This window comes from Embiotoca jacksoni, unplaced genomic scaffold (assembly GCF_022577435.1).
Source record: "Embiotoca jacksoni isolate LCO1_2020_lvr unplaced genomic scaffold, fEmbJac1.0.p SCAF_16, whole genome shotgun sequence".
NCBI lineage: Eukaryota > Metazoa > Chordata > Actinopteri > Embiotocidae > Embiotoca > Embiotoca jacksoni.
Window position 1 is genome coordinate 7703202 of NW_027185296.1, and position 26113 is coordinate 7729314.

General features: G+C 40.1%; 1 protein-coding gene across 4 annotated transcripts; it reads right to left on the reverse strand.

Annotated features, from left to right (window-relative positions):
- osbpl1a (oxysterol binding protein-like 1A) lies at positions 1-25996 on the reverse strand. Of its 4 annotated transcripts, none has more exons than XM_069150638.1 (29): positions 25708-25996; positions 23090-23219; positions 22931-23016; positions 22767-22841; positions 22497-22608; positions 22253-22338; positions 20806-20950; positions 19062-19129; positions 18925-18969; positions 16321-16394; positions 16025-16088; positions 15821-15922; positions 14427-14555; positions 14210-14291; positions 13783-13889; positions 9635-9797; positions 8195-8381; positions 7344-7419; positions 6121-6255; positions 5855-5952; positions 5427-5609; positions 5215-5322; positions 3829-3918; positions 2739-2865; positions 2430-2543; positions 1561-1684; positions 1398-1488; positions 1064-1084; positions 1-609 (listed from the first exon to the last, which is right to left on the reverse strand). In XM_069150638.1, the coding sequence occupies exons 2-29, from the start codon at positions 23211-23213 to the stop codon at positions 507-509; spliced, it is 2919 nt and encodes a 972-aa protein (XP_069006739.1). In that variant the 5' UTR covers positions 23214-23219; positions 25708-25996; the 3' UTR covers positions 1-506. The 4 variants fall into 4 exon arrangements, with proteins under 4 accessions (XP_069006739.1, XP_069006740.1, XP_069006741.1 ...); XM_069150639.1 differs by having other exon boundaries at positions 23090-23252; XM_069150640.1 differs by lacking the exon at positions 1064-1084.
- Positions 25997-26113: the final 117 nt, after the last annotated feature.

Consider the following 26113-nt stretch of genomic DNA (forward strand, 5'->3'; position numbering starts at 1 on the left):
TGCATGTTTTGCCTTTTATTTATTTTTTTACAAGACAAAAATCACGAGAAAAATAACTGACATCCACATCAGCATCTTTTCTATCAGACTGCTTGTGTTTTTTGTGAGTTTAACCGGAGTCCAGAGGAGATGGGAACGACATGATGAGGTCACTGATGGTTAAATGGTGGAAAGTATATATACAGATATACAATTAGAGTCAAAACACTACTATGGACATTTAAACGAGGACAGATGGACACCAGAACCATAAACTGCTGTCCATGCGCTAAAGGCCCATCATGAACAGAAACAATCTGGTCTCAGTGGAAATACAAATGCTACATCTCAAAGCATTACTCTTGATTATTGACATTTTTGTGCACAGCTTTATCGTCATAAAGTAGATTAAGGCCACACTGTTTAAGTACACTTTTTTTCCCCCTATTGCTAGTGGCTATTTCATTGAAAAAAAAGAACAACCCGGCAGTTCCTTCCTGCTGCTTTATCTGTGCAGGAAACGTGCATCAGTAAATGTCTGGCATCTGGCTGTACGTCCTGTCCCAGTAACCACCGGAGAAGAGCCAGTCCTGGGAGCTGGTGTGGGGGTTCGGTCCCTGTTGAAACCACCTGACAACACAGTTGAGAGCATTCAGAGAAACCGACCAGACAAATACAACTCAAAGCGAATCAGAGGAAAGCGAGGGAGGATGGTCAGGCATGCTTCATCTCAAGGTCATGAAGGATTTCTATGGGAGTTCGCAGTTTCTGGTTGTTAGCTTTTAACTGGCATTAAATGCACGTAAGTAGGGACGGAACAACTCGGAGGGAAGACGCATGTGGAGTTTGAGTAATTGCATTTAGTGCCAGAGAGTGGAGCTGTCATGCTGGTGGGAGGAAAAGAGGCTTATTGACATCGTCTGCACACTGATTCTATTGTCTGTGATAAAGTGGGACACGGTTACAGATAAGAATTACATTTAGAGACAGAGAGAAAGAGGGAGGGAGGGAGAAATGTCTGGAAACATAGAAGATCACACGATCACATCAAACATTTCAGGCACATCAGTCAAGCAGCTCTAACCTTGGGCCCAGGGCAGGACTCCTTAACATCAAAGCAAGGACGCAGCAGGAAAACAAGACAAAGTGAAGAGAAAATTTAGCTCGAGTATTTCAAAGCAACACAGTGTGACAGAGTACACACAGACATGATACAATGGCAGCGTTAAAGGCAGAAACCAGAATTCACCATTCACAATAAAAAAATGCATGTAAAGTAAAGGCATGACAATGGTACTGTTTCCACCCTGATGAAGACTGTTGTCTTAATATTGCCTGTAGCTGGTTGCTAGCTAGCGCGTGCATTAACTGACTACACGAAAGCTCGTTGAGTAAATTTAAGAGAGGAGAACGCTCACCTCGTCTTCCACTCCTCGTTGGACTTGGAGCGGTTCTTGCGAACAGCTCTCTGTTTATCCTCGAGCCTCTTCTTCTGCTCACTGGCGAGGTCTGTTTGAATCACAACAGTGGGGTTAGTGAGAGGTTTTTTTTCTTCAGTTAATTACTTAAAACAATTCTTACCGATGTCGCCGTTCTCCATGGCTCTGATGTCCGGTCTGAGCCTGCAGTCGGTCTGAGGAATGACTCCCTCCATCTCCTTACGCAGCTCGTTCAGCTGCATCGCAAAGGATGTGAAGCTGTACATCTGCAATTAAAAGGAAAGATTTATTTGCTATTGTAAAGTGTCATTATTCTTTTAAGACTACACTCTAACGAAGGCTTATTGTAGACGAGTGAGGGTCAAAAGGGTCAGAGACTGCTCCTGTTGCACACGAACAGAGCGCAGTGTAACTTTTGTGAGTAAGTATTCCAAGTTACGTCTCTGGATCAACATCAGCACCTGAGTGTTAGTGACCCTGACGTGTTTACATTTGCACTGTCAATGTGGACACGAGCAGAGAGCGCACATCCCATCGGCAGCAAAGACCCTTCAAATGTTTCAGAAAGCCTACGACAATGAAGCAGTGAGCCGGGTGAGGTGGCTTAAGTGAGAGGGGCACAACGTCACTGTCCAAGACTGAAAAGAGAGTCAGGTCAGGACGATGGCACTTTGGTTCTCCAACATTGCAACACACCCGCTCACAGCGCTCCCCACCAGCCCTACTGATCAGATTTGTCTCCCTGCAATTTCTTTCTGTTCCCCAAAAATTTGAAACAAAATTTGATGTGCACTCTTTGCTCAAGATGGTCACCTTTGACTGGTCCCAAAAATGTGTCGAACTCAGGTGCTGATGTTGATCAAGAGCCATAACTTGGAATACTTACTCATGGAGGTCATATCGTCCCCCTGCTCTGTGCACATCACAAAGCTGCGCTCCGTTCACACACAACAGGAACAGCCTCAGAAACTTTTTCTATCGCCCCTTGTAGTGTGTATTAATCAGTGGAACCTCGGCAGAGTTGGCCGGTCTGGGTGCGATCTTCCACAGTAGCTGGCTGCCAGGAATTGCCTCCACAGTGTCTGCAGCTGGTGAGGGAACCTCCTCCTGATCTTCACTGGCACCCTAAACACCAGCAGAGGCAGCACACAGAAATAATGCTGCACTGACAGCTGTACTCTCAGCAAGGTGCATTATTAAAGCAGAGCTCAGAACGGATGCTCGCTTTTTGTCTTTTTTTTCCTTCATTGAAATACATTATTTATGTTATGCATCATAACAGTAAACTGAGAGGACTCTCTTCTGCTCAGTATTTCATACCGCTTTGCTGCCTTTCTTCTCCTCGGACACTTTTTTGTCGTTTTTCTTATGCGCTTCAAACGCAGCCGAATCCACGACATAAAGGCGCTCCGTCCACTTCCCGTAGAGAGCGCACAGCTTCTTTTTGCTGTGACACACAAACACACAAACACACACACGTCCTCAGGCACAAACTGTAGTACTTATTTCAGTCAGTTTGAGCTAACAGATAAAAAAGAGCACTTTGATGTGCGATAGATTTCTGGAAGTTAAATAGAACGTTCCCAGGAAAAGAGGAGCCAGAAGTCCGCTTCAGGCTCTGCCAGCATCCGACTTAGCGCATATTTTCACATCTGTTTGTTTCCAGCTTGTATATAACTTATCTCGGTGTCATTGTGTGCATTATGTTTCTATATGTCCATATATCTTTATATCTGTCTGTATATCTTTCGGTGTATATTTGGTCTAGTTCTCGTAGTCGTTATACCACACTAGTTGTGTCCAGTCATTTATCACTGGCTCTGCTCGTGCTCCATCTGAGAGCACCATCTGCTCCTCTTTGTTTTTGCTGTTATTAGCTGCCTTTCAATTTGCACCAATGCACATATCTCTTAAGGCTTGATTATCAATGCCATGAACTATTAACTGCGTGTGTTTCTGATTGATAATTTGCATGAGGATTTGATTTTGTAATGGCTTCTGATGTCACATTTAAAGTTAAAGATGTGCTGAGCAGAGGGCAGCTGCTTTACTTTGTATGTCCTGATTTGCAAACGAAGCATCTTTAAGCAGCTCTAAGTGGCTTATTGAATCATATGTGCTCTAAAATGTGGGCAAAGGAGGACATACTATTTGGAAACCATCATCCAGATAAATTAGCAATTTGACACTGACTCTCATTCAATCTGATAGTGAAGAAAACTAATCTTTTCAGGCACTCGTGGCATCCTAGTTCATGTTACAAAGTGCAAAGAGTATTCACAGTGATGAATAATCCAACATGTGTGAATTGTGTATTAAATATTAGCGGGGCAGCAGTTACTCAGCATTCAAGATTAGAATAATGTTAAGTCTCCTCACAAGAGATGACTAATTATTCATCACGATGTACCTTTTGTCCAAAATATACCCTTCGACCTTGTGCAATTCTTTTCCAAAAAGGCCACACGGTTTGAAATTCAGGCAGCATCTCTCACCAGTTCTGCATGAAAAGGGAGCAAATGAAAGCACATTTTCTTTTCACTCTCTGACGGTTGAGTCATTCAAAACTTCCTCATTCACTCTGTCCATTTTCCTCCGTGACGGTCAAACTTCCTCAAAATGTTTTCAACAGTTGGATTAGACTTATACTTGATAAATATTCAAAACTTCAATTTAGGATTTTAGTATTTGTATGAAAGATTTTAACTGCCTAAATAAAAACAAATCAAAGAACACACTTTTCTATGTTCCTTTTTATGGACGCGGTTAATGTGCCATATTGAAATGAACAAATGCAAAACAAGGCATTAGTAGTTAAAAGTACGGTCCCTCTGGCTGGCTGGCACACAGGAAGCTGTTTTAAATGTGAATGTTTAAAATAACTACCACTACAGCTGTGATTGGACTGCTAATTTTTTTCATCCATCTCTAAAAATGAAAAACCTCTCCAGAAATTTCCCATGACAACCAATGACAGTGCTTTGTATTGAGAATTAAAAAGTCCTCGCTGCTCTCCACAAGACAAAACTGAAATGCAACAAACCTCCTTACTTTGTTTTCTGTTACAATGTTGGATGTTAATATTGACTTAATTTCATTGTGTGATCATTAAAAATAATTTTATTAAAGTGGAACAATTGTGCTTATTTCCTGTTTTTATTTTTTTAATCAGGGACTCCAATAGACGAGTTGTGAATTGTCCTTTAGCTTATACTGGCCCTTTATGCAATCCGGAGCAAGCCGTTTTAGCTCCTATCTCTTTTTTGGGACCCGCCTCCTAAAAGTCCAATATCTTCTGATTGGCCGACCTCCGGACACCTGCTGAGCGTCAGCACCCAGTGGAAGTGTGAACAACTTCAGAGACAGACTGAAAGGATGGCTGGACTTCTACTTGGGCGTGTTGTGCCCGCAGCAAATGACCATATAAGGAAATCTGTTACAAGCTGATGAGTGTTCAGAGCAGTGTGAGAAATGAGGCTTTTTCTCAAAGGAATTACTTTTACATTCATTTACCTCATTATTTGAGACTTTGCGCACCTTTAATATGAACATGCAACATTGTAACATGGCAGCAAATACATAGAAGCATAATAGGTCCTCTTAAGAGACAAAAAGCTGTTTTACCATTTAATTATGACACAGCAAATGCCTGCATACAAAGGAAGTACATATAACAATATGTATTGTATATAATTTATTTCTTTTATTTGTTTTAATATAAGCACTTTCAGTCTTCCATATTATAGTTCCCACAACATATATGCAGACATCTTACGAGTTATTTTTACCCTCCTACCTGTGGTTGACCACCTCCACATTTCCATACTGCTCAATCCACAGCTGACCCACAATGATATTGTGAACACAACATGTGGGATTTGTCCATGTGTAAGCTTCATTGTACCTGCACAAAAAAAATAATAATAAAAAAAAAAAGTAGTTAAAGACTGCTCATACAGAAGATAAACTTGGTTGCAAGTTTTGTTTTATTTGGCTAGAAGCTCTTACTTGGGCAGCTCAAGTGTGATGAGGCCTTTTGGCTCAGCTTCCACACTCTTGCCCCAGAACTTTAGCTTGGGGTAAATGGATCCATGAAACACAAAGTCCTGCTTCAGACCTTCAGCGTAAAAGGCGCTGACTGGAGGGTGGTGGCTCACCTGCTCCGATATGAGCCGAAAGCCCAGATCATCTCTGGAATCACCACGGAGACAGCAAGGATCAGAGCACGGACAAGCACACAGCTGTGATGCATATGTTTGGTAAGCTAATGTATATACAGTTGTATGCAACCTTTTGGGTACCTTTTGATGATGTTTTGTTGATTTTTGAGGACAAAGCAGTAAACACAACCACTGCAGTAATTGTGGTATGTGCAAAAGTTTTGGCACTTTGAAAATCAACAGAATATGTCCCCAAATACAGCTTTTCCCACTTACCTGACCAGTTCGTAGGTTTCTCCCAGCAGAGGGTTGAAGGGTTTACCAGTCCGCTCCCACTGCGAGGCCACAGCGGAAACTGCAAATGCAGCCACACACTGCCGACAGCAGATAAACACACACACACACACACACACACACACACACACACACACACACACACACACACACACACACACACTCCAAATCAAACACACCGAACTCAAAAGCAAAGCTAAAATCCAGTCACATGATATCTGCAGGATGTTTCAGAGCTCGATCACTACCTTCATCCTCTCAATCGAATCTGAGGTGGCGTTGGCCTGGTGGATGAGGTACGTGTGCTCCATGTACTCTGTGAGGCGCTGCAAGAAGCTGAGCGGCTCGTTGAAAATCACTGGCATTGTAATTTTGGACAGCTCCTTAAAAGAGACATGAGGAGGAATTGAGGGATAAGGTTTCATTGCAAAGAGAAAATGAAGTCCTCTCACATGGCAATCTTCTGAAAGTGTAATATTAATGTTGAGTGTTGAAAAGGCTGAAAGTACACTAGTGTGTATGTTGCTCTGAACAAAATCATGTACGAAGTGACTATAAATAGGCAACATTTATTGCTGTATTTACTGTATCCCACTCTGGCACCAAGAATTACAAATGGCTTCAGAAAATACAATCCACAAATACAAGATTTATAAAAATAGCTTTTCAATATTCCACTTCAGGATTGTGGTGCCTTGAACTCTTTCATGGCCTAATCTGAAAATACAGAAACTGTCACAGTAATGCTAAACACCCTACTTAACTCAATACAATAGATTTTTTTTTTTTTTTTAAAGATGATAATGAAGTCTCCAGCAATGCAAGCGGCTCTGTGAGGCTTTAATAAGCACTAAGATAAATGCTAATGCTAGCATAGCATTATGCTCACAATGACAATGGTAATGTGTTGACGTGAAGTAGGTATCACGGTATGTTCACCATTTAAACCTGCGCCAACTGTCGTTAATAAGACATTAATGCATATTGTTTTGACAGTGGATATGGTGAACTTGTTAGCAGACACCTTTTAATGTTGTTTTCACGTTGCCATTTCATACATTTTTATTTTGAAACTAGAGATCATAGCTGCTTACGGTCAGCACGATAGCCTTTGCTAATTTGCATTAAATACAATCTGCATCTGACAACATCTCATTTGGCTGCTATATTTGGACAATTTAAAATGTCAGCTGACTACTGTCAGACAAAAATTAAGATAATGTAAAATTTATAGTGAGGAGGAATATAAGGTTTTGGATCCAGACATTTCACAAAAGGCCTAGAAATGTCAATTACTGGAGGAAAAGTTTGGGAATCATCAAGGTCACTGGGATTTATCCTGTGGGCACAAGGATTTTCTTTACAAAATATCACACTTTGTCCATAAAGATGATTTAGAACCAAAGCAGACCGACTGACTGACACCCGTGTGTCACGGCTAATAAAAACAACATTTAAACGTTATTCTCACCATTCCAATGCAGTTCCTCAGGATACTCCAAATGCTGAAGTCATTTCTTGAAAACATCGGTGCAGGTAAACTCGTCCTAATAACACACAAACATAATAACACACAATTCCATTAGGCATATATATATATTGCAGTGCTCGTGCCCTAAAAATAAACACATTTCATTAAAAGTGAATGCATCAGACATATAATAGCTGCTGATGTCATATCAAGTGAATATGGTCAACAAAAGCCTGTAATGTATTATGTGACATACTGGATCTAAGCCCAGACAGACAAACAACACCAGCAGGAAAGGTGGTCAGCAGCCTTGGTATCATCCATCAGCGGCACTTATTCCTTGTAAGTCTACAGACTGGAATTTGGCTTCTGTACTTAAAAGCACAAGATTATTGTATATAATCCATGTAAAAAAATAAGATGTTGAAATAATGATTCTGTATTAAAACCACCCAAATAATCGGAACCACATTCTAAAACTGCCGAAAGGGTCAGCCAACAAGGGATCATACTGCAAACTGATTATTGCATTATACCGTAGCCGTATCAATATTTAATAGCTCCAACACAGAGCTCGGTCCTTTCAATACAACTCTTTCTCGTGCCTACCCGACCGGCCCTGACTGTGAATTATTTACACTATGAAGTGGAAAGATGTGAGGGAGGACATAAAAAGGAGAAAGATCACCAAGAAAACAAAACTCTCAAAGCAGGTTGTCAAATATCTAATTCTAGGAAGAACAACATATTCTAGCAAGAAAAAAATGAAACAATAATAGACTAATATGCGAAGACAGGCCTTTGCACAGTGAGGTCAGTGGTACATTTAGAAAACTGTGGGGGCATATGACCTATGCTTTGTTATCCCATTGGGATGAGTATCATCCTTGTCGCCATGGTGATCCTCCTTTGACATGCTGGTGGGGCTGCTGCAAGAGCTGCTTAACATGACAGAGCCTTCGTCCTCTTCCTCGTCGTCCTCGAAAGAATGGCTGGCCACCGTCTCAAAGCCGCTCAGAGAGAGCTCCGAGTCTGATTCTGACGGAGACAAACGAACCGCGACGATTTAGTGAGCAAGAGATCGTTTCACAGACTCAGAAAGTGAACTGTTACAGAGCATAAAGTCCAGTTGGTTTCATTAAAAGAGAAAATTAAAAAAATATTATTATTCTTATAGTGCTATGGTTTGGTGGGAAAGCAGGTGTCAACAGTCCACACAGTTTGACAAGTGATGTAAGCCACTATAAACGATAAACCACTATCTGTGTATAGATCGTCTAATAAGTCGCAAGAAACTGCAGTTCAAAACAATTTCTATCCACCAAAAACATCTGACAAGTTTACTTTTTAACTGCAAATCATAATTTTTTTTTATATCTTGGTCAAAATTACATGATGAAAGGTCCTTAAACTTTACTTGATTCTGTATATTTTAGGCATAAACAAATACATGGATGTAATGGTGGACTAGAGTGAGACAGATAAATTATCCAGGCCAATATCGGCTGATATTACAGTTTTTATGTCAAGAAATTTCAATATACTGAAGCCACAATTGGTTTGAGGCCACTTGGAGACCATGTTTAAATTTTAACTGTAAAATGACAGAGATTGGTCATAATTCTTCTGTATCACATTGTGTTTATGTAAAAAAAGAAAAATAAACTTTCCGCAAATACAGTGTTATGAGATTTTTTTTTGAATCCCAAATTTTGTTATCAGTATCGCCTAAGTAGGGAATGTAAATGAAGTAAATTAACAACAAATTAGTCATTTAAAAACCATAATTAAGTGAAGTGAGAAAAGTAAAAGGTTAATTTTGTCACTTCTGCTTTATTAGTATTAAAAACATAGATGCTATGCAACAATGAATGCAAATCTCCCTTGCAGATCCGTTTAATTTTATTCTGCTGTGATGTATCAATGTTCACTTCCTTTCATCTATAAAACTGCAAACTTTATAAAATGCCACATTTTCTGTTTTGCAGACACTTTAAAAAAACGTCAAGCATTATTCAGATCCACATTTTTAATGTTTCTACACCATGCAGGTTTTTTTTTCACATCAAAAACACCCATTAAAGAGAAAACTCTTTTAAAATTTTTTTTTTTTTTAACACAACCAGGCAACACTTGATGCTCGATGAGCGGCAAACATACCAAAGACATTCACTGGCAGGAAAAAGTATTCCAGTGTCCTACAGGTGAATGACAGAGCAGCGCGTGTGAGCGGCAGCTTGTCACAGAATCTCCTGCATGTCCTGAGTGTGTTTGATAACTTGTCAACTCACCAGACAAGGCGTCGTGGAACTCATCCTCACTGAGGGCACTCCGCGGTGAAGATCCTTTGACGACGGATTGCTCAAGTTCGTGGTGCTCCGTGGCGAGAGTCTGCAGTGCCTCAGAGAGGATCTTGTTCTTCTCTACCTCCTGCTCCAATTTCAGACTACGCACCTGAACTCGCCACACACAAACACAACAACACATGCACACAAACACAACAACACGCACACACACACACACACAAGCACAACAACACGCACACAAAGACAAACAGACTGATCACTCACAGAAACACAACAATTGTTAAAGTCTTCTCACACAGCCACTAAAATTTTATTCCAACTCTCATTACAGACAGAAGACAAAATGTGTGTGAGTGTCAGACAGGCTGTGATGGCAGCAAATAAACAGAATGGTGACTGATTGATCCTCCCCTCTGCCCCGTCCTCTCATTATCAGACCCACGCAGAGAGAGGCAGCAATGGAGCTGAGAGGGATGAGCCAGGTTTATCTGTAATGGAGGACAGCTGCCTCGACGCTGCCGTCTCAAATGGCCTGCCGGAGAACATGATTCTCGGGGAGGAGAAGGGATCGAATGACGCGTAATGGACATAAACCATCAGCTAAACCTTCCTTTTACACAAAACAGTAGTGTTGATCATATGAGGGTGCGCTTCATCGTGCAGCAGCACCTTTACAAAAAATATCTAACTGAAGTGACAATGTGTAAATAGAAAGTTAGAGACCACTAAGAAGGCAGGTTTTTTTTCTTTGGGGCGTCAAAGAAAGAAAAGTAGGAAGAAGTGAAGTTAAATAAATTGTAAAGTGTGTTAAAGTGCTGCATACTGACAGACGATCATGTCATAATACTGCACTTTAAAGAAGAAATTCCTGCTGCTGACCTCTCCTCAGGTGGTGCTGAAGTGCAAACCAAAGCTGCAGGAGCTTAAAGTGATTCAGTATCTTTCCTTTGCACGGGGAGCGAGCGTAAGGACCTGCCGCTTCATTCACACTGCGAGCCATCATGTGCCGACTGAGCCATAAACTGCACATGTGTAAATTATTCCTATTGGGCTCAGGCCTATTCATGGCGAGCTCTGAGATCCTATGGGCCTTTCATCGCGCTCTGCCTCTGCAGATCGCAGTTCAAAAGGCTTACACAGCTGAGCGATCGAGGCCCGGCCCAGGTGTAAACCCTGAAAGCACCGGACCGGCTGTCAAACCCAGAACATTCAAAGAGGTTTTTGGCAGCCTCTGCTTCACCAGCAGTGACGTTTCCTCAAAAGATCCCGCAGGAATACGACTGTCTTGATTGTGAGATGAAGCTGGGTGAGCACGAACGAGGAGACGCTTTATGTACAAATAAACAAAACAACGCTCACAAACATCTTGACTGGGAATGATTGTGTTCCCAACACCGAGTGCGTTTAATAATTCAGCCCTCGGTAGTCAACAATTTTGTCCCCGTCTTTATTCATGTTTAGCAGAAAATGACAGGCAGTCAGAATGTCACGCATAAAAGGGCTGGATCTGTGCATTATCATGTAAACTCAACATTGTGTTGATTTACATATCCAACAACTGGAGAGTGCATTAATTCGGTCCATCAAAAGCAGCAGCACAACCCCAAATCAGCGTGAACAATCAGAGGGGAGGAGACAGCGACTAATTCTCATCCCGACGTGACGTTCAGATTCAAATCTGGTTCAGAAAAGTGCTGCAGCTGATCTCAAACGGGGACGGGCGATAATGCAGGACAAAAATGAACACTCCAACTCTTAGATCTTCAGAGCCGGAAAACTACATTTTGCTTTCCAGCTAACAAAACAGAGGTAAGAGATTAGGATTATTAGATTTTTTTGTGAATTAGTTCTTCCCGAAATCTGTCCCTAAATCTCCTGTTGTCTCTTCAATCTCTACATATCTCTGTTCACATCTTCCTCTTACATACGCTGCTTCAAATTATAAAAACATAACCACATACGTTTACTTCCATTAAATAACTTTTGCGCGCACGCACACACACACACACACACACACACACACACACACACACACACACACACACACGCACACACACCCTGCTGACTTTGGTGATCCTCTGACTTCCCCCCCTCAAGCAACACTGTCAGTTTTATATATATATATATATATATTTTTTTTTAACATTTTTGCAAAACAAATGACATTTTTTTCAGCCTTTCTGCTGCTGTGAGTGGTGTTAGCATGCTAACACACTGAGCTAAGACTGCTATCATGCTAAACATTAAACCTGCTCTAAATCAGTACATAGTGGAGATTTGTCCTCAAACTAAACAATAAAAATAAAAATAAAAAACTCAAATTCAAACAATCACTGAGGCACCAAGGAGTTCAGGGAAGAAAAAAAAAAAAAAAAAAAAAAAAAAATCCGTTTCACGTGGTTCCTTTCATCATTTCAGAAAGCAAACAGACAACAACAAAAACAAACATGTCTGTGCCTGTCTTGCCCTGATAAAGAACATAAACCACCCTGGTGCCTGGCTGTCCTAAAACTACCTACCCATATACAGTATGTAGATTCACCTGATACGCCCAAGCTACCCTTCAAAATAAAAGAATGAACACTTATTTAATTAATCAAAATAATATAAATATTGTTGTCAAACAAATTCAGCCATATCTTTCAAACAAAACATCAACAGAATAAATAGATGTGATTTGAATTATTACACACTACAAAAATACCAAATGGCCCCAACACAGTAATTTTACCATTGTTACTGTGAACATGCTAATTCGCTCACATGACTAAAGATTGTTGTTGTTGTTTTATGGTGTTTGGATTAATTTTATGAAAAAAAAAAAAAAAAAAAAAAAAAGAGTACCATCACATTATCAATGTCACAAAAATGCATTTTGAAGATACATTGGTGAAGGATTAAAAACATATTGTCCTCCCTCGCTGAACCATGTTTGTCTGCTGCTGTGACTGACAACAGCTGAGCCGGAGTGCTGCTGGGCCTGAAGCCAGCGTAGTAAACAGGCTCACCACGGCCTGTGTATTTGCTACTAATGCAGTTTCACAAACTGATGCCTTCAGCTCAGCATCAACTCAATTGCCGTGAAGTACGCATCAAAAACACACGGAGCAACTCGAGAAGTCTCCTTCACCAGACGCAAGAAACAGATCTTATCATGTGCATCACCATGTGTTGAGTCAACCACTGTCGAAATATGTTTTACATAGTTATAAAACCCATGTCCAAGGTTGCTGTGGGCTGTAAGCAGTGCCATTCTACTTTTTTCTTCTTGGGGGGGGGGGGGGGGGGGGGGGGGGTGTAATGTGCCCACCGAATCCTTCCATTATAATCAAATCCATTGAATCAGTCACAAAGAAAACCCATCTGACAGCTAATAATCACTGCGCTCCACTCAGCTGCTTTCATAAGGAGGTGGGAATTATACAGGCGCTTTCTTATGAATGATGTTTTGCTTTTACATTGCAAGCTTAAGAAAAACACCACTATATATCTGAGGGTCACAAACAAGAAGGATCCTGTTGATTACAATATTTATAGTCTGCATTTGTTTTTTTTACAGGGTCGGTGCACTCAGATCATAAATAATATTATCTTTCTTAGCCTGCATGGTCTCTTACAGAAGCCTTGAAGACAAACTAAACATTTATTTGTAGAAACAATGTCCTGCTTACATAATATTCAAATATCAAAGCAGACTGGAGTTCTTTAAAATGTCCTTCGAGACCAAATATTGTCCCATTTAATGAGTTGAGTGAACTCATACAGTGAAGGAAATAATGATTTCTTGCTGGTTGGTACGGGATCAAATATTTATTTCACACAATCAAATGCAAATCAATTTATAACTTTTATATGATGTGATATTCTGGATTTATTTTTTTTATATTCTGTCTCTCATTGTTAAAATAAACCTACCATTACAATTATAGACCGTTCATTTCTTTGTCAGTGGGCAAACTTACAAAATCGGCAAGGGATCAAATCATTATTTCCTTCACTGCAAGTATTCTGCTACAGGAAAGAGAGAGTAAACTGTTGATAATCATTTACATGACGCACATAAACCTGACACATTGCAGCCACTCGGCATTCAAATGAAGCCAGACGTCTGTCAAAGGGAAGATGACACTTACCCCGTCCTGTCTGGAGAAGAGGCTGAGACACACACTGAGGCTGGACGTGGTCTCACTGGACAGCTCACAGATTTCCTGCATTGTTTGCAGAACGGTCGATGGAAATCCTGAGTGAATCAAAAACACAAACTAATGAGTGAAATAGTAAAAGTCACAAAACAAGTTCCCTAAAAAGGACAAACTCAAAAAATGTTCATGCTGTCAGAAAAGCAACAAACAACATGCGTAGAAATCTCTAATGACAGGGACAGATGACGCAGCCTCTTAATTAAGAGTATTTCAGATATTATACTTTGTATTTGAATCGGCTTGATGGTGCTTGTAATTTTAATCATAAGGTTTTCATTTCCCCTCTTCCCTCTGCTGCATAAATTACAATTTATAGAAAAAAAAAACCATAAACAGCAGTTTAATGACAGGTTTTTACTTTCTGACAGCCCATCATTTTTCAGCATGGACAGGAAAACTGCCACCTCCTTCTCCAGTTTCTTCTGGCTGACCTCTGCTGCCTGGTGATTCAGAGAGATGGGAGAAGACCGCCGATGAACAAAAGCTGCAGGGGGGTAGGACTTTTGTAGTTCGGGGAAAACACTGCGGATCATTATGCTGACATGCTAATTATGGATGTTTTTGTTAACGGCCACCTGTAGTGAGTCTGTTAGCTCCCCAAGTGACATCGCTTCCTCCTCCTCCTCCTCCTTCTCGCTGCCCTGCTCTTGGGAGCAGTAGTGTGTGCTGTAGGCAGAGTGCTCCTCCAGCGCGTCTAGCCATGCCTGGGAGAAAATAAATGATTTTTATGTGGTTTGTCAGGAAAATTAAACAGGTTACTCATATATTATACAGATTGTGACCTTGCAATTACAAGGTTCAAGGTTAGCACAAGTTGTCCAGTTGACATTAGCGAGACAGCTGTATTTAGCAGGTAGAAGTTTAAGGCGAGATTAACTAAGGTGACTCACCTCAGTTGGCATTTTTGCTAGTGCCTTTTACAATGTTTTTGACAAAAGGATTAACTTTTTTAGCAATATTTCGTCATTTATTTCAGCTTGTTTAACCTCAGCTACAGGGCGTCGGGGGTGACACACATAAAAAGTGGAACTAGATTGGTTCTCCTGTTTTCAATCTGAGCACTCATAGATGCTTCACAGGTGGAACCTTATAGTAGCACCTGACCAATATATTGATTTTCTTGCCCAATATTGGGCAAAAAAATAATGCAGAAAATGATTGGGGAAAATTAGAAGCAGTTATATTTGTGTCTTTTTTTCTATGTTTATCTGAATTCTTAGTAAAGTTTACTGTTTCAGTGCACTGATGCACGTTCTTTCTTTTGCAGATGTCCCGTCATGGCGCTGTATGTCTCTGCCCTGCGCTTGTCATCTCCACCAACAGTTCTTCTCTTCTATCTCTATGCTGTCCTTTTCTCTCTCTGCTCTCCTCTCACCCCAACTGGTTGAGGCAGATGGCCGCCCACCTCTGAGCCTGGTTCTGTCGGAGGCTATTTCCTGTTAAGAGGGAGTTTTTCCTTCCCTCTGTTGGAGGTTTTCCTCCCTTAAAAATGAATTATTTCCCTCCTAGCTTATGTGGGAATTGTTGAATTGTTGGGTTTCTCTATAATATTGTAAAGTCTTACTGTAAGGACTTTAATGTGTTAAGTGCCATGAAATAACCTTTGTTGTGATTCGGCGCTATATAAATAAATAAAATTGAATTGAATTGATGTCAGTGTGGACAATAAACTCTTAGATATCCTGCTTCTGGCTTTGTCACACGTGTCAAGTGTTTAATAACCACCTTTATGAGATCATTGGATATACAGTATAAATGTAAACAATATTTGGCTAAATATTAATATCTAAATAATTTTACTCCCTAATGTCGGTAACAGACCCAAAAATCCAGTATTGTATGGACGATCGCTTTACTTTTTCCAAATTTCAGAGCCACTAATAATGTCAATAATTTGGCAAAAAAAAGTCAGGAAATAGTTGATGAAAAGCGTGTTTGACGTTACAGCTAGAGGATAAATGAAACTCACTTTTCTTGTTGCCTCTGGGTCTGTTTTAGGTGATACTTTGAAGTGATGCACGCTGTCATCGAAGCACTTGAGGGTAAAAAAGCAGTCATCTTTGGCTCGTATCTGGAAATAAGAAACGATGAGAAACATTCCCTTTGTGAAAAATTTGTACTCACTTAAATTGGGGTCAAAAAAGGGAGTGCAATTCTTAAAATGTTGACTTACCAAACAGTGGGCGTGTGTGAGGGACTTACAGCCCTGCCTTCTGATGTTGGCAGCTGCATCTGACCTTCATATGGAAGAGACAGAGGTGAGGACTTTTCTTTTGAGGAACGATCCTCAACAGATGACAGATTTTCAGTGGAGGAAGAGCAGACAGGATCGGTCTATTTTTAACTAATTTGTCTGTCACCTCCAGCATCTTTCCAATCAAAAGTGTGCAGTACTTCCATTTATCTGTTGCTGAGATCTGTTCAAACATCTGATTCAAGGAGCACAGCCAAAGTGAGAGATGCACTTACTGTTTTGAGTACCAGGATAAAACCCCGTCCTGAAGGGAGACCCAGTAGGACCCCCAGCCAAAAAATCTGGAGCTCTGCAGGATGGCACGCAAGAAAATAATCAGCAGTCTGATTTTCAGTGACTTCTATTATTGTTCAGTCTTTTCTGATTTCAATGATGACTGAGAGAGCGACAGATCACAGACCTCAGAAAACTCATTAAACTGAGAATACAGTCACAAATCTGATAACACTTGCTGCAAGTAGAAACATGCTGCAAATGCTAAAAGCACGCACACACACACACACACACACACACACACACACACACACACACACACACACGAGTTACATCCGAGTTTGTTTTCTAACTGATTGGCTCAGCGGGTGAAAATGGTTATTTTTTTTAGGGCTTCTCAATGCTGCACTCACAGAAATTGGACGCTGCCATAATTGGATTCTGACTTTGAAATAGCACTCACATCAATATCCAGGCAGTAATTAGAACTGGGCCTATTTTCAGCTGTGGAATAATACACTTTTGGGTTTTTTTTCGGGTTTGAATGAAGGAACATCATCCAGTGAAACGATGAGGGATTGATGTGTTTAAAAAAATGTTTTGGCACAGAGGAATTCATTTTCAAATAATACCTGTTAGCACAATAAGTTCACTGTCGCCTTTTTGTTCTTTGAAGCTGCTATGATCAATGTCTTTGAATCACATGACTACTATGTGTAAAAATTCGCTCCTAGTAATGACACCAGACAGAATTATCATGTGACTCTGCATGACCCTTCAGCACTGTTTTGGTTTTCTTTACTCTCAACACTCTCATTGTTTTTGGCTGCCACAGGCAGCTACTTTTCCACAGAGCACATCTAGAAATGTATCATGCATTACTTTCTCTGCAACTAATAAGAAACATCAAATAGCTTTTAACATAGAGGCGCATAAGCAGAATCGAAAGACAACAGTGGAGACCAAAAAACAAAAACAGAGCTAAAAGGAGAGTGATTATAGAGCTGCAAAGTAGGAGGAGTCGCTGGTTCAGGAAGTGGTTTTCCAAATTGTCTATAGTAGGTCAAACCTTCAGGAACAGTGCAAGGCTGCATAGCCATTTTGCCATAGCGGCCAAACAACATGACTGTAACTTCGACATTTGTCACGATTCACGCAGGCTCGAAAAGTATCTTTTCCACTCACAATGATTGGAAAGGGAGTGGCTAAAAGCATCACAGACCACGTTAAGTAATTATTTTTATGATCAGAATTTTCTCAATAACTTTTGGGAAGCCTCAAAAACTGCAAGACATTTTAAATTTTATTCCATTGTGGAGCAAACAGGAGTCAGCCAGCCCGACCTGCACTCAGCCTTAGTGGAGCTTGCTCTTTACTGGCTCAGCTGAAGCTAACGCATGTGCTTTGTGGGCATGTGAAACATCCAGGTACCACATACAGGAAACTTGAAATGTTTTCCGGCATATTCTCAACTGAGCAGCTTTTCACTGACATGAATGAGGAACTATCTTGTCATCTGGCATCTAGTTCTTCTTAATAAATTCATGTTATATTCTCATTTAAATATTTTCTGTTCATCAATATCATTCATGTTACTGAACACAGAAACCATGTTTTGTCATCATTGCTATGGAGAAGAAGTCTGTCAAATCTGGAACAAAAGGGAATTCAAATCACTTTATCTTTTTAACTAAACGTGGCCCTGCAGCTGCTGACTTCAAGAAAAGAAATCTGCAGATTGTGTTTTCAGTTTTCTCAACACCATTATCTTTAGACAGGGACAGTTCCATGACAGGGTTTTAAAGTAGATGTTTCGGTATGTCTCACTGAAGTCAGAATATGTGCTGTGAAAAAGGTCTATTATCACACTACATCCAGCATGTTACAGTTTGTTTGTAGAGATTATTTTTTGTTCTCAGCCCTCAATCACCACATGCTGATGAGCCTGCAGTATCTTAGTAAAGCCCGTGCTATCTTCTGCTGATGTGGCCTCTTATTGTGAAAACCTGGTAATCAGTGCGAAGGTCAGTGCCCCAACATTTGATGAAGCAGTAAACTAATCAATTTCCTAATTCAGCACACTGTGGAGTGACACATTACACTGGTAGACCACCATGTTCCATTTGTTCGAAACCTTATTTAATTTTAAATGACAAGAGCCAGATTTTTCATAATAAAAGCATTGTTACCAAAAATGGTATCTTTAAACTAGAAAAAGGTAAATTAAAACAAGCCCTCAAAATCATTTAATTGTCAAATAACAACAAACCCACAGCAAGAATCCAAAATGCTTGTCTACATGTTATTGTGTTGCTAAATTACACATTGTACGGGATATTTTGTTTTAGAAGAGTCTTTGAATACATTTTTATTTTACCCATTTTTTCTACAGCCTGGTAATAGAGTACACCAATAAACATGGTGCTATGGGAATGCTTTGAGTTTTCTGTACCAGCAGGGTCTCTAAAGTCAACATGTGATGGGTCAATTTCTCCACTTTGCTTGTTATTTCTCAATCTGTAATAATTTAATTAATTTAATTTTAATTTTATTCAATTTAAATTGGGTTCTGTCAGCCACCAAAGTAAATATTTCTCAAACTTTACCTTCCAGAGGAGTCCCTCGTACTTCTTGACATGACGAGTCGTACCCTGCAGGGGTGACAGAGGAGACAAAGTAAGAAATAAATCAAACAGCACATCAAAGAAAACGTCAGGAAGCCGGCTGTCAGCTGAACACTCACTTGATGAACGGCGCCTTCGAGAAACTGTGTCATTGCTGTGTCACTGGCCAGGTCGAACACTGTCTGGCCTGGGAGGTAGGGATATACACAAAACGAGTGGAGCATTATCACAGAGCACATTTATACAAAGGGAGAAAAATACAGCTTGATTGAACGATATTTACATGCTGGTGACAGAATTATAAATAACAAGGATTCATTTACATCTGAACCAGCGCCAGCTTGTGCCTCACATGTAAACATAGTTGTAGTTTTTCCGAAGATAATCATGTTCACAGAAATAGCCAACATGCTTGGCAAAACTAATTAGTTTAAACTTTGAAAATCTTCCGGAGAAATGACAGCTACATGCCAAGACAGTTGCTATTTTTGTCTGGATGAAGGAAGAGAGACAAGACCCTATGAAATGAGCTGAAACTGTCACTCAACACCTGAAGCTACAGTTTTTGTACAAGCAGCATGTGGAGATTAGAGCTTGTAAAAGAAAAAGGTGGTGTTATTCTATATTTTTCTGCTTGACAGATAGTTTTCTTATTTTTCAAATCCTCAGAAGAGACTAAAATGAACATGTTAGCTGGTCTCTCAATACTCTCCATCCTCCTCCCTGTCTGTGGCTGCCAGCCCAGAGCACATTTATTCCTACTGAAGATGCACAGTAAATAAAGCATTCTTGGCAGAATATTTACAGCTGTGTATTAAGCATACACTGTATATAAAAATAGACATCGACTCTGCGTTTGAAAAGTGAAGCCAATGTGCCTAAAGTGCAATACCATTGAGGGCCACCAGAGGCTGGCTCCAATAAAACCCTCAGTAGACCTCCTGCAAAAAGTGTCAACTTCTCTAGTGAAATACAAAGTCGAGAAAAAAAAAATTTAAGTAATTTTTGTGTCATTCGCTAAATGTACTCCTTCTGATCAGTGCTCTGTTAGTTCTACTGAAACGGGCTCTTTAATCAATTAGATATGAGGCTTCAAAGAGAGGTTTGTTTGGGGTCGTGCCTGGTTTGATTGACATGCCTGAGGTGCAGTCAGGTTGCCGGTGGAGGTGGATGTGGCGTAGTGTCCCTGGGTTCAGTCAGATCCACCCCCCGCTCCCCTAGCTCATCCAAATATGGTCACTTATGGCTTATGGCGACCACCAAAATGCCAAACTCGAGGCTACACAAACCAAGGGGTGAAGTCACTGTTGGTTGCCGTTTGGTGGCACCAAAAACTAAGAAGGAGTGACTTTAGCTAACCACATTATAATAACTGTGGAAAAAAAAAACTTGACTTTGTGTTTCATGAAAGAAGTTGAATGGGAATCTGTGGAGCTAGAGCCTTTTTTTTTTAGAGCCAACCCCTAGTGGCCCTCAGCGGTATTGCAGTTTAAGGCCCCTTCACATTGGCCTCATTTTTCAGATGCAGCTACGTCCACTTGTAAATAAAGTCTATTGTTGCCACTTGGTATTAATGCATATTTGACATGGCAGTATTAACAGAAACAGGGGAGTGTGTGTGGGATTGACTCAAAATAAAGTAACTTTGCCACATTCCTTTTAATGAAGGAACATGTCAGCCAGTGCTACGCTGTGGCTCGTTGATGGGTTTTAAGCACTTTTTAGCCTCGGCTGAACAGGCAAGACTTATCACAGAATCAGCTCGTTGTTTTTGATCTTTTCATGTTATTTGTTGACAAAAAAAGAACAATATTGAATATAACCAGTCATTGAGGGCTGCCAGCTTTTTCTGATGCACCATACCGTTCTTGTTCTTGACGCTGGGGTTGGCTCCACCCTTCAGCAGCTTCAGGGCACACTGCATTTGACCACGATAGGCTGCACAGTGCAGCGGAGTGTTACCCAGCAGATCTGTGCAGTTGATGTCTGGAGGCTTCTTCCTACGGAGCTGTAGCAAACATATAGGCTCATAACAGATGTATTGTTTGAACCCCAGTGGCCTGCATTTCTTTATTATTCTGCTAAGAACTGAAGCATGACTCTCTGAATTCTCACACTGCGACCAATAGCTGGAATAATTAGGACTGCGACGGCTTTCCAAAATTTTACTGCCACTCTTCTTTTGATGGGTCTGAAAAACTCCTTTGGCACATAATTCAAATATTGATTTTTTTTTTTTTTTTTTTTCCAGTTCTCTCTGAGGTTTTCATGAACTATTGTGTTGTTGAGATTCAAAGGGTGTAGTCGACTGTTTACTTGTCTGGACTTGAACTTGAACATGTGGTGATACTTGAAAGTCCAGATACGAGTCCATAGCCAAGCTGACATGACTGCTAACAGGCTATTTAACAGTATTGTTATTACCAGGTTTAACATTTTAATGTCCCCTGTTAGCATGCTAACTTTTTCTAATTAGCAATGGTGGATGAAGTATTCAGCTCCTTCACTTAAGTAAAAGTACTAACACCACACTGGAAAAATCACAACACGGGTTATTTCATGGTACTATACTGTATACTATTATACATACAATACCATTAGATTATTATTACTAAGCAGCATTTTACTGTTGTAGTTCATCGAGGTGGAGCTATTTTTAACTAGTTTCTATAGTATTGAAATTGATTATAGTTTTCATAACCTGCTGGTTATTTTCTGAATTACTCAATTGATTGATTGCTTTGTAAAAATACAAAAATATGAAGTCAAAATTATGGAAATAGCTAAAAGTAAATGCAGCAAATTGTCATGTTTGAGAATATTAGATCATGAAATTTGGGGCATGTTGCATCTTGATTTATAACAAACCATCATACTTCATAAGCAGCTATCCAAAGAAATAATAATCTTAATTTTGTGAAGTAAATATTAAATAAAGCTGTCACGTAATTGTAGTGGTGTAAATATTTCCCTCTGCTGAAAATTAGAAGTATAAAGTGGCCCAAAAATCAAATGAAGTACACATACATCCAAATTGTAATTAAGTTCAAAACTTTTAGTATCTGATGCTGGCAGAGAAAAATACCTAAGAAAACTTTTTGCACTTTTTCATTATTATAATGTCTGTACAAAATTACAATCAATATTTCCAATAGCTGTCAAAACATTCAACTTAAAATTACAACTACTACATTAATTACCCTGAATAAGCAGTGGACATTTGACACTATTAATGGACGAAATGCAAGATTCAAACTTTTGCTTCATGTCTGTGGCAGTATTATATCAGGTATCAGTGTCTGGCACTAACCAACTGACTGAGCGTTGAAAGGTCTCCTTCACGCGCAGCTTCCAAAAGTTTCTCCTCCAGTTTCCTCTCCTCTGTCCTCTCCGCCGCTGGCATCAGCGACAGGATGCATTTACAAAACGAAAATGTAGGATGATTTTACAATTCATTCATTACGTAAAAAACTTGTATGAATGAATATCAAAACATGGAAATTGATTAAGAACATGTTTCCATGATATCTGAGATGACAACGCGTCTCTCTCACCTTCCAACATGCTTCTGATCTCTGCATTTTGAGTGACATCTTTGGGTATCTGTGCTGTCCCATTGATGACAGTGGCACATGCATCATAGTGCAGCAGCAGGATGACAACCTCCTGATCAATACGTGATTGATTGATTGATTGGTTGATTGATTGATTGACTGAATGGATGAATAAGTGCATGCACAAAATCCTACTATCAACAAAGAGATGCAAAGAGTAGAAGGAAACTTCAAATCTGAATGGGTGATTATTGATACATTAAAAGGTACCTTTCTTCCTGTGAAGGCTGCTTTGTGCAGGGGAGTATCTCCAATATTATTGGGCAAGTTAACATCTGCCCCCGCCTGCAGGGTGGAACAAGACACAACTTGCATGTACAGTTGATTACACTATCCAAGTTCGCAAAAAAAAAAAAAGAATAAAGAAACCTTACCTTAAGCAATTCCTCCACCACGTCTTTGTGTCCGAAATAACAGGCCAAGTGAAGAGGTGTCCATCCCAGGTTACACTTACTTTTACCTGAGGAAACAGCATAAACTGCATCACACCAGCACACTAGAACTGATATTATCTCCATGTGTGAGTCACATACCTTTGCAGTTGATGTTGATCTGTGTCTCTTCCCTTATTTTGGACATGAGGAGCCTCTGAACCCCGCACAGATCTCCGTTCCGGGCAGATCGCAGGAACTGCTCCTCCGGCTCCAGCTCCTCCATGGACTCCTGCAGGAGAAAAGCAAGCAGGGAAAAAAACAACTGCTTTTTGTTTTTATTACTGTGACTGAACTGTAATCAAAAAGATGCTTTCAGGGGGCGCATCAACTGAAAAGAAACCAAGTACTTATTGAGATTTATACCGAGAGCATTGAATGAAATATATCGGTAAAAAAAACAAAAAAACAACTACATTCGGGGATCCTTCCCATTTTTACAGATTAATTTGAAAACTTTTCCAAATTTGTTTTACCTCATTTCTATGACTTTATTTAAGTAGTTTAATTGCATGGAAGAACACTAGTGCCAAAATTCACCTATGCTTTCAAACAATTTACATTAAAAAAAAAAAAAATCTATTTAATACAGTAAAACATGCTCTCTGTTTGTCTAATGAAGCATTTTAATGTACCTTATTAGAGCACGTTAAAACATTTTGATGAAAGAAAAAGAAAAAACAGTCAAAAGTGCTGGTTTTGACGGCTTTTCAGAATGTAAAAAAAAGGTGTTTTTAATGTAAATCTTGTGAAAATATTGTCACATCATGGCAGTATTGGCCTTTCATATAAAATAGGAGGGACATGCATACCCAGCGTGAGCACCTGTAATTGGTTGTAATGTTGTGGGGGTTACGGTTAATGACGAGCTGAATGACAGGAATAAAGGTGATCGGTGCAGGGTTTAAAGAGTATGCAGATCCAGTGAGGGCTTCTCCTACGGTCACATAGCCGATGAAGCTCTAGATTTTAAAATTAGTAATACAAGCAAACTTTTCCTAAACATTGTGGTAATTCCAAACCATTTCCAGGCCTGGAAAACACTGTATTTTCATAACTTTTCCGTGAATTTCACGACCGTGGGAACCCTGTACATGATGAAAAATCCAACCCTTCATGATTGCAGGAACAGTGAACCAGTACATGAGGAACTGAAAGATAATGAGGTCTACCTGGGTGAGTTTACCTTGCTCTCCAGTGATGTCAGCAGACAGTTTCCCTGTTTCTCGCATGATGCAAATGGATAATGTTTTTCATTGGACCTTCCCTGCCAGGTGTGGCCTCTCAGCAGATATAACCACGGTGACATCATCAGGTTTATTTCCTCAGACATCACGCAACAGTTTTTTTTCACAGTTTTTCTCTGTGACAAGTTAACTGAACCTGTTGTGTAAAATCAGCCGACTGCACCTTTTAAATGACGGCTCAAACCTTCCTCGTGGTTTAATATTGCCTCATCATCTCTCATCCTTTTAGGCATGTTATGAAAAAGTCACAAGAGCTTGTTTTGTCAGAGTGAGGGAAAGGCAAGTGTCACCACAGAGAGGAAGAAAGTCAGAAGTATTTCAAAAGACAACTGTCACAAGACTAACCTTCCACGAAGGAAACAAGTCCTTTCTTTCCCCTTTAGACAGCCAAAAAACAAGCCCACATGATGTTCTGTATTTGCGATCAAACCGCTGACAAGACAAACAAAGAAAAAAAAAAGGGGAGAGCTCGCTTTAAGCAACGTTATGGAATGTCATGTTGCTGTGAGGAAGGATCAATGAACTACATCGATAAAACGAGACCAGTCAGATGCTGAAAGAAAAACTTGGACCATCACTGAAACAGGTTCAACTGGAACTGGAAAGCATGTGACAATAACAGACGGTCAGCCTGTCTCTCTATTGTATGCTGCAACTTCAGGAACACACACTCAGAAAATCACTCTATGTGATCTAAATATGTAATCAGAATACTTCAAAATTTGTTTGACAATTATTAATTAAAATCCCCTTTCACTTGTATTGTTTTTTTTTTTTTTCATTTATCATAGAGTAAAGTTTACTTTGATCTTCCATTAGACTTATTTCAGCTTTGACAGTTTTATTTTTCAACAGCAAAATGTAACACCAAGTGCATATCTTGGTCACATTCTTTAATCACCAAGTTTAAAGTATACTTTTAAATAGTTGTTCATTTTTTATTCATGCAAGATTTAGGAACTTCGAACATCCATTGTTTTGTTATTTCGTTGCACCACATCAAACAATTCATAGATGAAACAAGGACATTCATGTTATTATTGTGACCTCAGTGGGACCTTAGTTCTTCAGTGCTTATAATTGACAATATAAAGGAAAAGCATTTATTCAAGTATAATTTAGATGTACTTGTAGGTCCCCCCCACATTCACTTCGTGACCCTTTAGAGGGGGGCCAACCCCTTTAATTGGTTAATAAACCACCTAACCGTGAGCACAGTGGCTCCACCTCGAGCAGCTACAATAAAATGCTGCTGACACTGATGCACATACAGCCTTAGTCCCAGGGGATCCTTCTTTCTCTGCTGACAGTGCACTTTTACGAATGATGCTTTAAGTGCAGCTAGCTGATGACATCTCAGCGTGTATGTTTACTTGTTAAGTGAGATTTTAATGAATATATTTGTGACTCTGGCAGCTCTGATCAGATAGCACGAAATAGGTGACACGGCAACAAACACATATTGACACTTACTGCTTCAACTAGTCCAGTCCTGTGAAGTACAATCCGGTGCGTCCAGACAGCAGCTCTCACACGGGCCCTCCGCGGAGCTGCATGTGATGTTTTAAGTCCCTGTGAGCCGCTTCCTGCTGCCCCACTCCGCTGCAGCGCGTCACATCACGCTGTCAATCACACACCTCACCCTCCCCATCATCCACCGTCCTCAGCCGACGCCAAGATCACCGACATATATAGCTGCCTCTATCACCCTGTCTCCCTCACACACACACACACACACACGCACCTCTGCGGTCTGTTTACACTGACATCAGCTGATCCCCGCAGAGCGGAACACGGCCGGCCAAGTTGTTCGTTTCAAAATAAAAGACTGATATTTTACAAAACGATTTTTTTTAAATAAAAACAATCCAATGACTAT

What these genes read in the sequence shown, in the direction of transcription:
- osbpl1a (XM_069150638.1), bottom strand. Translation starts at nt 23,213, where the DNA reads ATGGAGGAGCTGGAGCCGGAGGAGCAGTTCCTGCGATCTGCCCGGAAC. An exon ending in TCTTCTCCAGACAGGACGGG is followed by an intron (nt 9,798 to 13,782) that starts GTAAGTGTCATC and finishes TGGCGAGTTCAG; the next exon opens with GTGCGTAGTCTGAAATTGGA. An exon ending in AATGGGATAACAAAGCATAG is followed by an intron (nt 7,420 to 8,194) that starts GTCATATGCCCC and finishes GTGTGTTATTAG; the next exon opens with GACGAGTTTACCTGCACCGA.